The sequence below is a fragment of the Lethenteron reissneri genome, unplaced genomic scaffold, assembly GCF_015708825.2.
Source record: "Lethenteron reissneri isolate LAM-NWPU_2019-01 unplaced genomic scaffold, ASM1570882v1 scaffold_1290, whole genome shotgun sequence".
Taxonomy (NCBI): domain Eukaryota; kingdom Metazoa; phylum Chordata; class Hyperoartia; order Petromyzontiformes; family Petromyzontidae; genus Lethenteron; species Lethenteron reissneri.
Genome location: NW_026890993.1, coordinates 44037 through 56498, shown reverse-complemented (window position 1 = coordinate 56498; position 12462 = coordinate 44037). Strand labels below are relative to the sequence as shown.

At 47.6% G+C, this 12462-nt stretch overlaps 1 protein-coding gene across 2 annotated transcripts; it reads right to left on the bottom strand.

Moving 5' to 3' along the window:
• Positions 1 to 1249: 1249 nt before the first annotated feature.
• Positions 1250 to 10810, bottom strand: LOC133361914 (nuclear ubiquitous casein and cyclin-dependent kinase substrate 1-like). 2 transcript variants are annotated; one of them, XM_061580887.1, is made up of 6 exons: positions 10781 to 10810; positions 9664 to 9710; positions 8937 to 9111; positions 4549 to 4697; positions 3312 to 3617; positions 1250 to 2141 (listed from the first exon to the last, which is right to left on the bottom strand). In XM_061580887.1, the coding sequence occupies exons 1-6, from the start codon at positions 10795 to 10797 to the stop codon at positions 2074 to 2076; spliced, it is 762 nt and encodes a 253-aa protein (XP_061436871.1). In that variant the 5' UTR covers positions 10798 to 10810; the 3' UTR covers positions 1250 to 2073. The 2 variants fall into 2 exon arrangements, with proteins under 2 accessions (XP_061436871.1, XP_061436873.1); XM_061580889.1 differs by lacking the exon at positions 10781 to 10810 and adding an exon at positions 10657 to 10718.
• Positions 10811 to 12462: the final 1652 nt, after the last annotated feature.

The following is a 12462-nucleotide window of genomic DNA, read 5'->3' as shown; positions in this document are numbered from 1 at the left end:
TCACGTCCCCTCTGTCAGCCGATCCCCTGACCTGCTGACACACCGGGCTGACTTCAACTGCAGGCCCCCTTGTTGCCAGCAACCAGCGCTACACACCGTCGTGTGACCTATTCCAAGTCACTGCACACTGGCCCGTCTTCTCCATGAAGATACAAACAACACCGTGTTCTTGGTTCTTTCGGTAAAGTCACGTAGAAGGGAAATAAGAAAAATATAAAACAATAAAATTATCTTTTTGGTTCTTTCGGTAAAGTCACGTAGAATGACTTTACCGAAAGAACCAAGAAGATGAATCTCTGCAGTCACGAAAGCTTTAAATCGAAATAAAATTATACAATTTTTTTAAAATTTACTTGCTGTGGTTTTCACACCTGACGGTGATTGCTTGTGTTGCAGTCGAAAGGTCGTGAGAATTTAATTGGTTTATATTTTTATTATCCTTGCAGTCACGAAAGCTTTAAAACAAACACTGCCGTTACCTGTGACTGCACTCATCTTACTTGTGTGTGTGTGTGCATTAAAACCTGGATTGTATTTCTGAGGGCAAGAGTTTGGAATGTCTTTTGGTAAAGGAGCACGAAGTCACATTGCATCCAGACCCCCCTAAACCCTTCTAGATGCAAGTCAAAATTAACAAGTGCAATGTACAGGTTTCCCTCGCTGTCTGCGCTAGTAGAAGATGCGTTTCAAAAAGGGCACACAAAGCGACACCGCACAAGGATACAGCTGCCTGCCGAGTAGTGTGGACAGTACACACACACAATCTTGTCCTACATCCGAGCGCGTAGCCGCACGTGACTTAAGTGAAACCGCATCTCGCGAATTTTGGGTATGAACCGGCTTGCCCCATAAACAGCGCAAAATCGCACAAACAGGAAGCCGTATAATGCGAGGAGAATCTGTAGCTCTTCTCTCGCAGACGCAAACTTGGGCTGCGCGTCCTGGGAACACAATATCGGTGTGTAGCTGCAAGTTAACAGCTTCTTGGTTCTTTCGGTAAAGTCACGTAGAAGGGAAATCATAAAATAATAAAAATAAAACATATTAAAATACAATTCTCACGACGTTTCGGCCACAACGCAAGCAGAAGAACAGGTCTGTCGGAAAGACAGCGTCTGTCTTTCCGACAGACCTGTTCTTCACCTGTTCTTCTGCTTGCGTTGTGGCCAAAACGTCGTGAGAATTGTATTTTATAATGTTTAATTTTTATTATTTTATTATTTCCATTCTACGTGACTTTACCGAAAGAACCAAGAAGATGAATCCCTGCAGTCACGAAAGCTTTTAATCGAAAGATAACAGCCGTTTGAATTTGGGGCCACGTCTTAAATTTCAGGACAATGGGTTGAGAGTTGTGCAGTGAGGCCAGGATGAAAACATTTCTAGTTCCGGCCAATATCTCGTGAAGTCATACAGAATTATAACCAGTCTTGCGTTAAAGTTTACACCAAACACTCGTGCTATATAACAATAAACAAAATGCAGAACGAAACTGCTCTACAGACTCTAACGAAAAGCATTAAAACTAAGTTATTCAGATGATTTTCATCCATGTGCTAACAAAAAACGTGCTATTGAATTGGAATCAAGGGCTTTCACTGTTAAACTGTGCCTCAGATTTCAGCCACGGCAGCTGAGGTTGTCTTCGGCGGTGGTTCAAGTCAGTCTAGCAGCCGTGCTTTAGGCCGTGGCTGCAGGCAGCGAGCAGTCACCTCACAGCGGACTGTGGCAATCTCTACGGTGGCAAGTCAGGTGAGCTTACAGCAGACCGCACCTATTGAGGCATGGCGGGTCTTGTATACGCTGAGTAATGGCAAGTTGAGTTGCACTTGGGCTGTCAGTGGTAGTAGCCCTTGGCGGTTGAATGGGGCAGTGCTTGTCCCAGACAAGGCCATGGTTCAGTGGCAAACTGTGGTAGTGCTCGGTGTTTGGAATGTATCACTCACAGACCGTGGCAAGTGGAATGGCTTAGTGGCTGACTGGGACATGTCATGGCATGTTGAAAGAGTCAGTGGCTGGTGGCTGTGGCGGGCTGTGGTGGTCCGTGGTGATCTGTGGTGATCCGTGGTGGTTTCATGTTGAGTCAGGGTGGAGAGGCGTCAGCTTGGCTCGTTTCGAGAGGCCAAGATGCAAGGCCGGACCTGATGTGGTTAAAGGGTTTTTTGGGGTTAGGCTACGACAGTAACACACGCTAACTCACATTTTAAATGTTTTAAGTCGTCATTATTTTTGGTGACTGCCGTGGCATGGAAAGGCCTTCATCCTTGGGTGGATAAACAAAGGACTGCAAACCATTGTGGGATTTTTCATCATTATTGTAAAGTTACTCCGAGGATTACACATACTTAGTTGCCACGTGACCATTGACTCCTCCAAAGTAAGTAGAAGAACGTCGTCATTTGGAGTCACAATTCGATAAAAAAACATTCTCTTTTTGAAACTTTTTTAGTTTTTTCTGCTTCCTTTGAAGAGTTTTGTCTGCTCCATTAGCATTCCGCGTACACACACTCAGACATGCTCTATCCACTGCGAGATGAAGGCCTCTCCGAAGCTGCCGCCATCCCTCACGCTCGCACAACAATGAATCTAGCACACACACTCGGATATCCTCGCTCCGTCGACCCCGCAAGTGGACGTGTTCCCACTCCGCCGTGAGTGTCGCTCACGGCGAGGTAGCAACACTCGGCACTGCCAGGTGCAGACCATCTCGCGCTCTCACACCTACATCACCCGGAGAGCTACGGTGGTCATCACTCATCAAGGCCTCGATACAGAGACGTTGCTTTCTCTGTGTGCCTATGTTTGTTCCCTCTCTCTATGTATCTCTGTGATATCTGTCTCCTTATATGTCTGTCTATATGTTTCTGGTTCTGTGTTTTTATCTCTCTCTCTCAAATGTAGTATTCTCAGGAAGAACATAATCAACCAGGTAGGGTGTAGACTGTTATGTTATCCGACTCTCTGTTGTATTACATTCCATTTCTAAGTATACTAGATTTGTGTTTCTATTTCATTTATTCCTGATGATGATTGCTTGTGTTGCAGTCGAAACGTCGTATGCTATTATTTCATTTATTATTTTATCTTTATACGTGACTTTACCGAAAGAACCAAAGAGTCATTCCTGCAGTCACGAAAGCTCCAAATTAAGATTGTACTTAGCAGGCTCAAATCCCTGCTTAGCTTCCTAGACAGACCCAGTGGAGGTGAGGCACATCCATGGATGGTTTCATCGTGGGAAAACGTGAAAGGCGTGCGAGTTAGAAACACGTGCGCTTGTGCCGGCCGTGGTTTCGATGCTTTGTCCTTACCTGGAGGAACCCACTTGGGTAGAGGCGATGCGGTGGCACGATCCGCGACGCCGGCTTCGTTGAACGCGGGCGGGGGGAGGCGCTTCGCTGATTGCCGAGGGGCAGGATCTGGCCCGACATCCGCCCCGGCTCCAGGCGCCGCGCCCGTTGTTCTGCTGCCCCTGGCCACGGCGGCTTTGCTCCCTCTCCTGTTGGCGGTGGCGGCGGTGACCCTAGGCACCTTGAACTTCCAGAAGGGCTTCTTGTGGTCGCTGTCATCGCTGTCGGACTTCCCAGCGGACTCCGAGGACTCGCCCGTCTCGTTGTCTGTCGTGTTTTAGACAACATGTGATTACCCGTCGTCGTCGTGGTCGCTGCATTGTGGACACTGTTGTTTCATATTTCTGATCGGTCAGAATTACTTTACCAAATAAAAGCAAGTATTCCAATGTGGTCATGGCACGTATTGAATGTTTGCCAAATATTACTATTGAAAATTTTTTTTTGGGAACAATACAGTCGTAGTGATAGTGCTACAGAGTCAACTAAAGCTTCAATTCAAGATTTTATCTCGACTTTGAAAAATCAATAAAGAATACGATACGATTTAGGAAAAAGCCAGCAGGAGACTGCTGTGTGGTTTGAACAGAGGGCAACACATGAGCATCCTCAGTGGCCTGGCACTGCCATGCAAAACTAAACAACTTTGTGTCATCAGGTAAGGCCCACTGAGCCAAATGTCTCTTCTTCAGAAGCGACTTGGCTATCACAAATGGTAGCTCAAGAAAGTGAGCAATTATCACGTGGAGATGTATCGCGGCGAAATATTCTAAATGTAGAGGGAAAACTGGAGGACCCGAAGAAAAATCCACGTGACCACGGGGAGAGACACGCAAACTCCAAATATACAGCAGCAGGCGTCAGGGTCGGGATCGAACGCACGACCTTCTGTACACCAGACGAGGAAGTGAAACATCTCCTAGCCACCGTACAAACACATAGATTCCCCGTACAGCCATTCAGAGGCTGTTGTGGCAGCTGCCGTGAGCGAGCACGTATGAAGGTCGGCACGGCATACATGGGGGTGGATGGCCAGCACCACGCCTGGAATTGCACCAAGTACTCATTTGAGGCTGAGTCGACCTCGGAGAGGCCCAGGACTGGTTCATATAATCGTTACTGGTGTTGGCAGTGAGCATCATACATGTCCACACACGTGCAAACATACAGAAAGCCACAAATCTGTAGAGTCTCATACCGGGTGGGTCGTCCGTGTTGACGGTGGCACTGCCCACGGCTTCCTGTGAACTCTCCCGCGAAGACGCCGCCACTTCCGTCTGATCACCAGCGAGGGCAAGGACCTCCTTGAGCTCCCTCTCAAAGAGACGCTCGTCGTCCAGGGACGGTCTGCGCAGAGTGGCGCAAAGTGCGATTGCAAACGACGACAATGCACAGAGGTTGGTGTGGGCAGTGCAATCTTCTTTTCTTCTTATATATAAGAGTCTCCGCGCGCTTGCGGGGGATTTGGCTCTTGGACGGTGGGCTTCACATAGAAATAAAATTGGCAGGCGGCACGCCCTAAGCCCCGCGGTGGGAATAGGCTATTCCGTTTCCCCATCCGTAAAGTTTAAAGTTGTTTAATTAACACATTTGTGCGGTTTCTATTATTAATTACTTACTTATTGCTCGACATCGACCGTACCAACTGACGCCAATTGCGTGGGGGGGGGGGGGGTAGACACTGCCAAGTGATGCGCGTTCGCACGAGCTCATTTCCTTTTACGCGTTTTACAGCAGGCAAGACGTACATACGTAACTCTGCGGACATTTCTTCACAGTGTCATGTCCTCTTCGCCCCCCCCCCAACACGATGCGTCCACTTTATACTACAGACTCCGTAGATAATAATATTTTACTGCTTACATACCATTATTCTTGCACGGGCGGGGGATGCTGGGGGGGGGGGGGGGTAGCGGCCCAGCCCCTAGCCTGGCAACGTGCCAACTCCGCCGCCTCGCCAATGTAGGCCAGGACGGGGGCTAAGCATGGCACAAGGCCTCAACACGCCTATGCTAAGTACAGAGTTCCTTGCTTCTTACGCTAACAACTCAAGTCCATTGTTTACTATTGTTAAACACATTAGTTTACAAACATTACAATAATAATGTTTGTGTGCTGATAAAAAATATGCTTCATTGCTTAATATTATGAAACAAATACGTTGCCAGATATTACTATATATATATCTTTGTGTGCACATACCAACTCTGGTTCATTGTTTATCTTTCATTTACACTTATCTCTGCTTATTTCTTAAATGCATCTCTATTGTTTCCATCGCTCACGTCACGCTATTTACTCATACGTAGTACTGCGATACTGATAGCTGTGCCATCATCGGGGATTGTTGTGCCCATCGATGTGTGTGTATGAGTCCACGTGTGTGTCTTTGAGTCCATATGTTTGTGCGTGTAGAGCCATGCGTGTCTTTAACTCCATGTCTGTCTTTTTCGAACGGACAACGCCCGATGTGTGTGTGTACGTCAAAGTGTTTGTGTGTGTGTGTCAGTCCAAGTGTGCGTGTAAGTCCATTTGTGTGCGTATCAGTAGCTGTGTGTGTGTTAGTCCATGTGTGTGTGTGTTAGTCCATGTGTGTGTGTGTTAGTCGATGTGTGTGCATGGCTCCATCTGAGTGTGTATGTGTATTCGTGTGTCTATGTGTGTCAGTCGATGTGTATGTGTGTGTTAGTCCATATGTGTGTGTGTGTAAGTCCACATGTGTGTGTAAGTCCATACATGTGTGTGTGTCTCACTCGATGTGTGTGTGTAAGTCAGTGCGCGTGTGTGAGTCGACATGTGTGTGTTAATCCATGTGTGTGTCAGTCTATGTATGTGTGTAAGTACATGTGTGTGTAAGTACATGTGTGTGTAAGTACATGTGTGTGTAAGTACATGTGTGTGTAAGTACATGTGTGTGGGGAGCGGTAGTGTAGCGGTTAGCGCGCTGCGCTATGAACCTGGCGACCCGGGTTCGATTCCCGCTCACGGCTAACACCAGTGACGATTATCTGAACCGGTCCTGGGCCTCCCCTAGGTCGACTCAGCCTTAAATGAGTACCTGGTGCGGTGTGTAAACATCGCCACTGGGGAGACAAAGGCGGTCGGGCGTGGTGCTGGCCACCTACCCCCTCATGTACCGTTCCGGCCTTCATAGGTGCTCGTTAACAGCACTTGCCCCTACAGTCTGTTAAGGCTATACGGGGGATCTTTGTTTATGTCAATGTGTGTGTTAGTGCACGTATGTCTGTGTGTGATTCCATGTGTGTGTGTCTGAGTCGCTGTATGTGTGTACGTCCATATATGTGTGTGTAACTCCATGTGGGTGTATCTAAAGTGGATGTCTATGCGTGTGTGAGTCCATATGTATGTGTGCGTCAGTCCATGTGTGTGTGTCTTAGTCCATATGTGTGTGTGTGGCTCACAGGGCTATACCTAATAAATGAACTTGAACTTTAAATGTGTGTTTACGTCAATGTGTGTGTGTCAGTCCACGTATGTCTGTGTGTGAGTCGGTGTGTATGTGTGTGTGTGAGTCCCTGTATGTGTGTACGTCGATATGTCTGTGTAACTCCACGTGTGTATGTCAAGTGTGTGTGAGTCCATATATGTGTGTGTAAGTCGATGTGTTTGTGTGAGTCGATATATGTGTGCGTCTCAGCCCATGTGCGTGTGTGTTAGTCGCTTTGTGTGCGTTGCTCCTTGTGAGTAAGTGTAAGTCCATTTCTTTGCGTGTCTGTAGGTCCATGTGTGCGTGCGAGTGAATGTATGTGCTTTATTGACCTGCTCAAGGCCTATGATACCATCAGTAGGCCTGGCCTCTGGGTTGTTCTTCGTGCTTTCGGAGTCCCTCACCCTTTGCTCACGATCCTTAGGACCTTCATGATGGTGAGCGGCCCCACGTCAAACTACGTGGCCGTCAGTCAGAGCCATTCCCTCTACACCTTGGGGTGTGACAGGGATGTCCTCTGGCTCCCACATTATTTTACATATCTTTTGACCACGTAGTTCGTGAAGCCTTCAGTGACCTATACCGGTGGAATTACCATATGGTACAGATACAATAAGAGGCTGATCGACGCCCGGGTGCGGTCAAGGGATGCCTCCCTATTGCTCAACCATGTTATGTATGCCGATGCTCTGGTGATTGCTGCTCACTGCTGCTGAACCTGGAGCTTGTCACTAAGAGGTGGGGCCTCACCATCAGCCCCACCAAAACTAACCATCTGCCTGGGTATTTTATACCATCGAACAATCCAGCCCCACAACTTACAATTGGTGATGCGGCAGTTGTGGAGAGTTGGAGAGATTCCCATACCTGGCCAGTGTGCTCATGACCGGCTCCAGTTTGACAGCAGAGGTCTCACTCCAAATTAGTCGGGCGCCATTATCTTTTCATCGGCTGCGTTACGCTGTGTGGAAGCTACCTGGTCTCTCGCTCCGCATGAAGCACCAGGTCTTCTCAGCCACGGTAATTCCCTCCCTTCTCTACGCTTGCAAAACATGCACCCCCCTAATGGAACATCTTCGCTGGTTACAAACATTTAGGCTGGCCTGCTAACGATACATCCTGCACTTAACCATATGTGTGTGTGCATCTAAGTCGATGTGTTTCTATGTGTGTAGGTCGATGTCTGTGTGTAAGTCTACATGTGTGTCTGCCTTTTACGCCCGGGCAACGCCGGGTACTTACCGCTAGTAATGTTATAAATAAGAGGTTGCTACATAACATGATGGAGCAGCTGGAAGGAGTGAATCCAAACTAGGCATGGAAGGAATTTCCCTCCTGATGGTTTCATGAATTGCCATGATTTGGATTGCAATTCGGCTCAAGAATCTGTTCTTTCGTTACCATTGCAGTGGCTGTCGGAAGCAACTGCGAATCCATGAGATGCAACAGAAACAATACAAACAACGCTGACTTGTAAAACAATGACGAGGTGATGCACTCCATCTGGTGAGCGTCTCTAAGGGACACGCATTTACATCTTGTCATGATGTAACGGCACAATAATAGTAATGTAGTAGTGTGTAGTGTATAGCAGTATAGTGTAGTGTACAGTAGTGTAGTGTACAGCAGTATAGTGTAGTGTACAGTAGTGTAGTGTATAATAGTGTAGTGTACAGTAGTGTGTAGTGTAGAGTAGGTTATAGTATAATGTAGAGTAGTGTGTAGTGTACAGTAGTGGTGCATAGTAGTATAGTGTCGTGTAGAGTATTATTCAGTGTAGTGTATAGTAGTGTATAGTGTAGAGTAGTGTATAGTGTAGTGTATAGTAGTGTACAGTGTATTGTATAGTGTAGAGTAGTGTGTAGTATAGTGTAGTGTGTAGTATAGTGTAGAGTAGTGTATAGTGTAGTGTCTAGTAGTGTATAGTGTAGTGTATAGTAGTGTAGTGTATAGTGTAGCGTATAGTGTAGTGTATAGTAGTGTAGTGTATAGTGTAGTGTATAGTAGTGTAGTGTCTAGTAGTGTACAGTGTAGTGTATAGTGTAGTGTATAGTAGTGTAGTGTATAGTAGAGTAGTGTATAGTGTAGTGTATATTAGTGTAGTGTATAGTAGTGTACAGTGTAGTGTATAGTATTACCTTCCGTCTCTTGCTGTTCCTGCTGCTGTGTTCAAGGCCGTGACTTGACGGGACTTCTTGGTTCCGCTCAAGGCCTTCTTTGCAGGCTTTGCCTTGTCGCCATTTTCATCGTCAGAATTGGTCACCGCTTGAGACATTTTGCTTGGCGGAAGAGAGGCCGATGAGAAGTCACCGTCTGTGGCGATGCAACACGCACACACATTGACGCGCGTACATCGCTGGGTTTGTTAAACCGATAACCATTTTCGGAATCAAATGGCGGTTATGAAAGTCGGGAATTGGAAATAGTTTACGGTGAGATTTTACTACCGGTGCAGAGGGCCTCCACAAGAGGGAGCTGAAAAGAGGAAATTGCCTACTCTCCCACGCTGCGCAGACACATTGGTAGAGGCGGCAAAGCGCCTCCTCGACCACACACGACCAAGCGCGGTGAACTCATTGACACCGCTGGGTGGAAGAGAGGTGGGGAGGGGATTTAAGAGACTTGCCACGTCGGGATATGGAGTTGAACCAGCGGCTTCTGGATTGCAAGCCCACCGCGCTAACCACGGCAGCTCCATTGCGGATGGATCTAATGCGATTTTACTTTGGTAATGAAATGTGACTTGTAATCATTTAAATAAGCCAACGAGTCAATGACCATAATTACAATCGTAACCATCACTACTGTCCACCACGTCGTCTGCCCATAACCATCATATGTATAGATACCTCACATTCTACTCACCGTCGTCTTCAAAGTCCTCAGGCTGAGTATAATCAAATTTCTTGAATCTGCAACACCAATCATTTGGATAAAAGAAAAACAATGAAAGATCAATTCAGGAATAACTCACATTACGTACATGGATTCACGGGCCCACTTGCTGTACTGCCAGGACACCCGTGCCACTGAATTACAATGACACAATGCAAAGCAAGTGCCATGGCAGTGCCTATCGATCTGCAAAGGCGGTTGTCAATCAGTGACATTGAGGCTGCATTGAAACTCGTCGTAATCGATGAACATGACTCCGGGCCAATCAACGAACGTGAAGTGACACCAACTAACTGCCATGACACGTAGCCCGCCAACACTGTCCCAACTGATCCGATGTACCAATGTCATCAATTACACTATACACTACACTGTACACTACACTGTATACTACACTACTATACACTATACTACTAGACACTACACTATATACTACTAGACACTACACTACTATACACTACACTACTATACACTACACTACTATACACTACACTATACACTACTAGACACTACACTACTATAAACTACTCTACACTACTATACACTACACTACTAGCACCACTACTCTACACTCTACACTACACTGTACACTGCTATACACTACTCTACACTATACACTACTAGACACTACACTGTACACACACTATAAACTACTCTACACTATAGGACCTACACTACTATACACTACACTGTACACTACTCTACACTATACACGACTATACACTACACTATACACTACTAGACACTACACTACTATACACTACTAGACATTCACTATACACACTCTACACTATACTACTATACACTATACTACTATACACTATACTACTATACACTACACTATACACTACTATACACTACACTACTACACTATACTACTATACACTACACTATACACTACACACACTCGTGCTGTACTAGTGACGAATTGGCCACGTTCTGTTCACGTGACCACCCCCTCACCAGTTGCTGTGTCGGGTGGTGGCGAGTTTAACGACACAACATTTACACATTGACGCGATCTGCCCCAACCAACAACAACAAACTCCCTCTCTGTTATGAATCAGCCACAGAGCCACTCACGCACCTGAGTAGCCTCGGCATGTCAACTGAAATCTCTCACCCCCCCCAATACAACAACCACAAGCCACCAACGAGAAATAAAACTAAAAAAACACGCGGATAAGAGCCGCGATGACGACGATAACAACAACGATGAGGGATTTCCCTCAAACGTGAGGGAAGTGAACGCCAACTTTGTATAACTGTGAAGTTGCATCAAGTTAAACTTTTGTCGATTAACGCGAATTAGCGAGTTTGGCGCGAAGCCAGATTTGCAAAGCGCACGAGGGGGACAAAGCCGCTGATTCCTCGCAGCCAGTTTCGTCACGATGCAATAATAAAAACTTACGTATACAATATTGTAAGTATGGGTTTAATCTCGTTTAAAATGTGTACAATTAAATAATTATTTATTAGGGGAAGGGAGGGAGGGGTGTTTTAAGTATATAAATGTTGTGGATTGCGTCAAGGCAGAGATGATGGGTGAATGTGTTAACGAATGCGGTAGGCGAATGATCGGTTGGCAGCGTCTTTTCCACGGGGGGTTGTGGGTCACGTGGTGTCACCCCCCCCCCCCCCGGCTTTCGTGATTGGGTGGGTGAGTGGAGGGTGAATTTTGACTTTAAACTTTAATATTCTTGGTTCTTACAGGTAAAGTCACGGAGATGGAAAATAAATAATAAAAATAATAAAATTACATTTTATTAAAAATAATAAGTTTGAAGTCTAAATAATAAATTTAGTGTTTTGCTTTTATTATTTTTTTACTTTCTATCTTCGTGACTTTACAAAAAGAACCAAAAACTTGAATTCCTGCAGTCACGAAAGTTTTAAGTCAAAATTTAATACGACTTTGCATTTACCATTCTATTAATTGAACGTTGCCTTGCAGTGAAACTCGGTTCATAACTCACAAAGGCAGAATCACATTTGGCAGTGTTCATAAGAGCCCATGAACTCAGTAGAGAGCCACAGGTGACAGCGCGTGGCGACACCGACACACACAAAGCGCGCGTCTGGGGGGACATCTCCCACTGCCGCTGTCAGTGACCACCTCCATCAGCCGCACTGCTCTCGGTGCCTGAGCTGGACTCACTTTACACCGCTGGGAACCTCCTGGTTACACCAGCCCACAGGGGATTGTTGTGTCCGTCCGTCCGTCGTGCATAAAAAAATGGGAGGCGTGGGGCTGGGTGGAGAGGGGAGGGGCTGGGTGGGGAGGGTGAGGAGGGTGGGGCTGGGTGGGGAAGGTGGGGCTGGGTGGGGCTGGGTGGGGAGGGTGGGGCTGGGTGGGGAGGGTGGGGCTGGGTGGGGAAGGTGGGGCTGGGTGGGGCTGGGTGGGGAGGGTGGGGCTGGGTGGGGAGGGTGGGCTGGGTGGGGAAGGTGGGGCTGGGTGGGGCTGGGTGGGGAGGGTGGGGCTGGGTGGGGAGGGGCTGGGTGGGGAGGGTGGGGCTGGGTGGGGAGGGTGGGGGGGGAGGGTGGGGCTGGGTGGGGAGGGTGGAGGGGGAGGGTGGGGCTGGGTGGGGAGGGTGGGGGGGGAGGGTGGGGCTGGGTGGGGAGGGTGGAGCTGGGTGGGGAAGGTGGGGCTGGGTGGGGAGGGTGGGGCTGGGTGGGGAGGGTGGGGGGGAGGGTGGGGCTGGGTGGGAGGGTGGGGGGGGAGGGTGGGGCTGGGTGGGGAGGGTGAGGAGGGGCTGGGTGGGGCTGGGT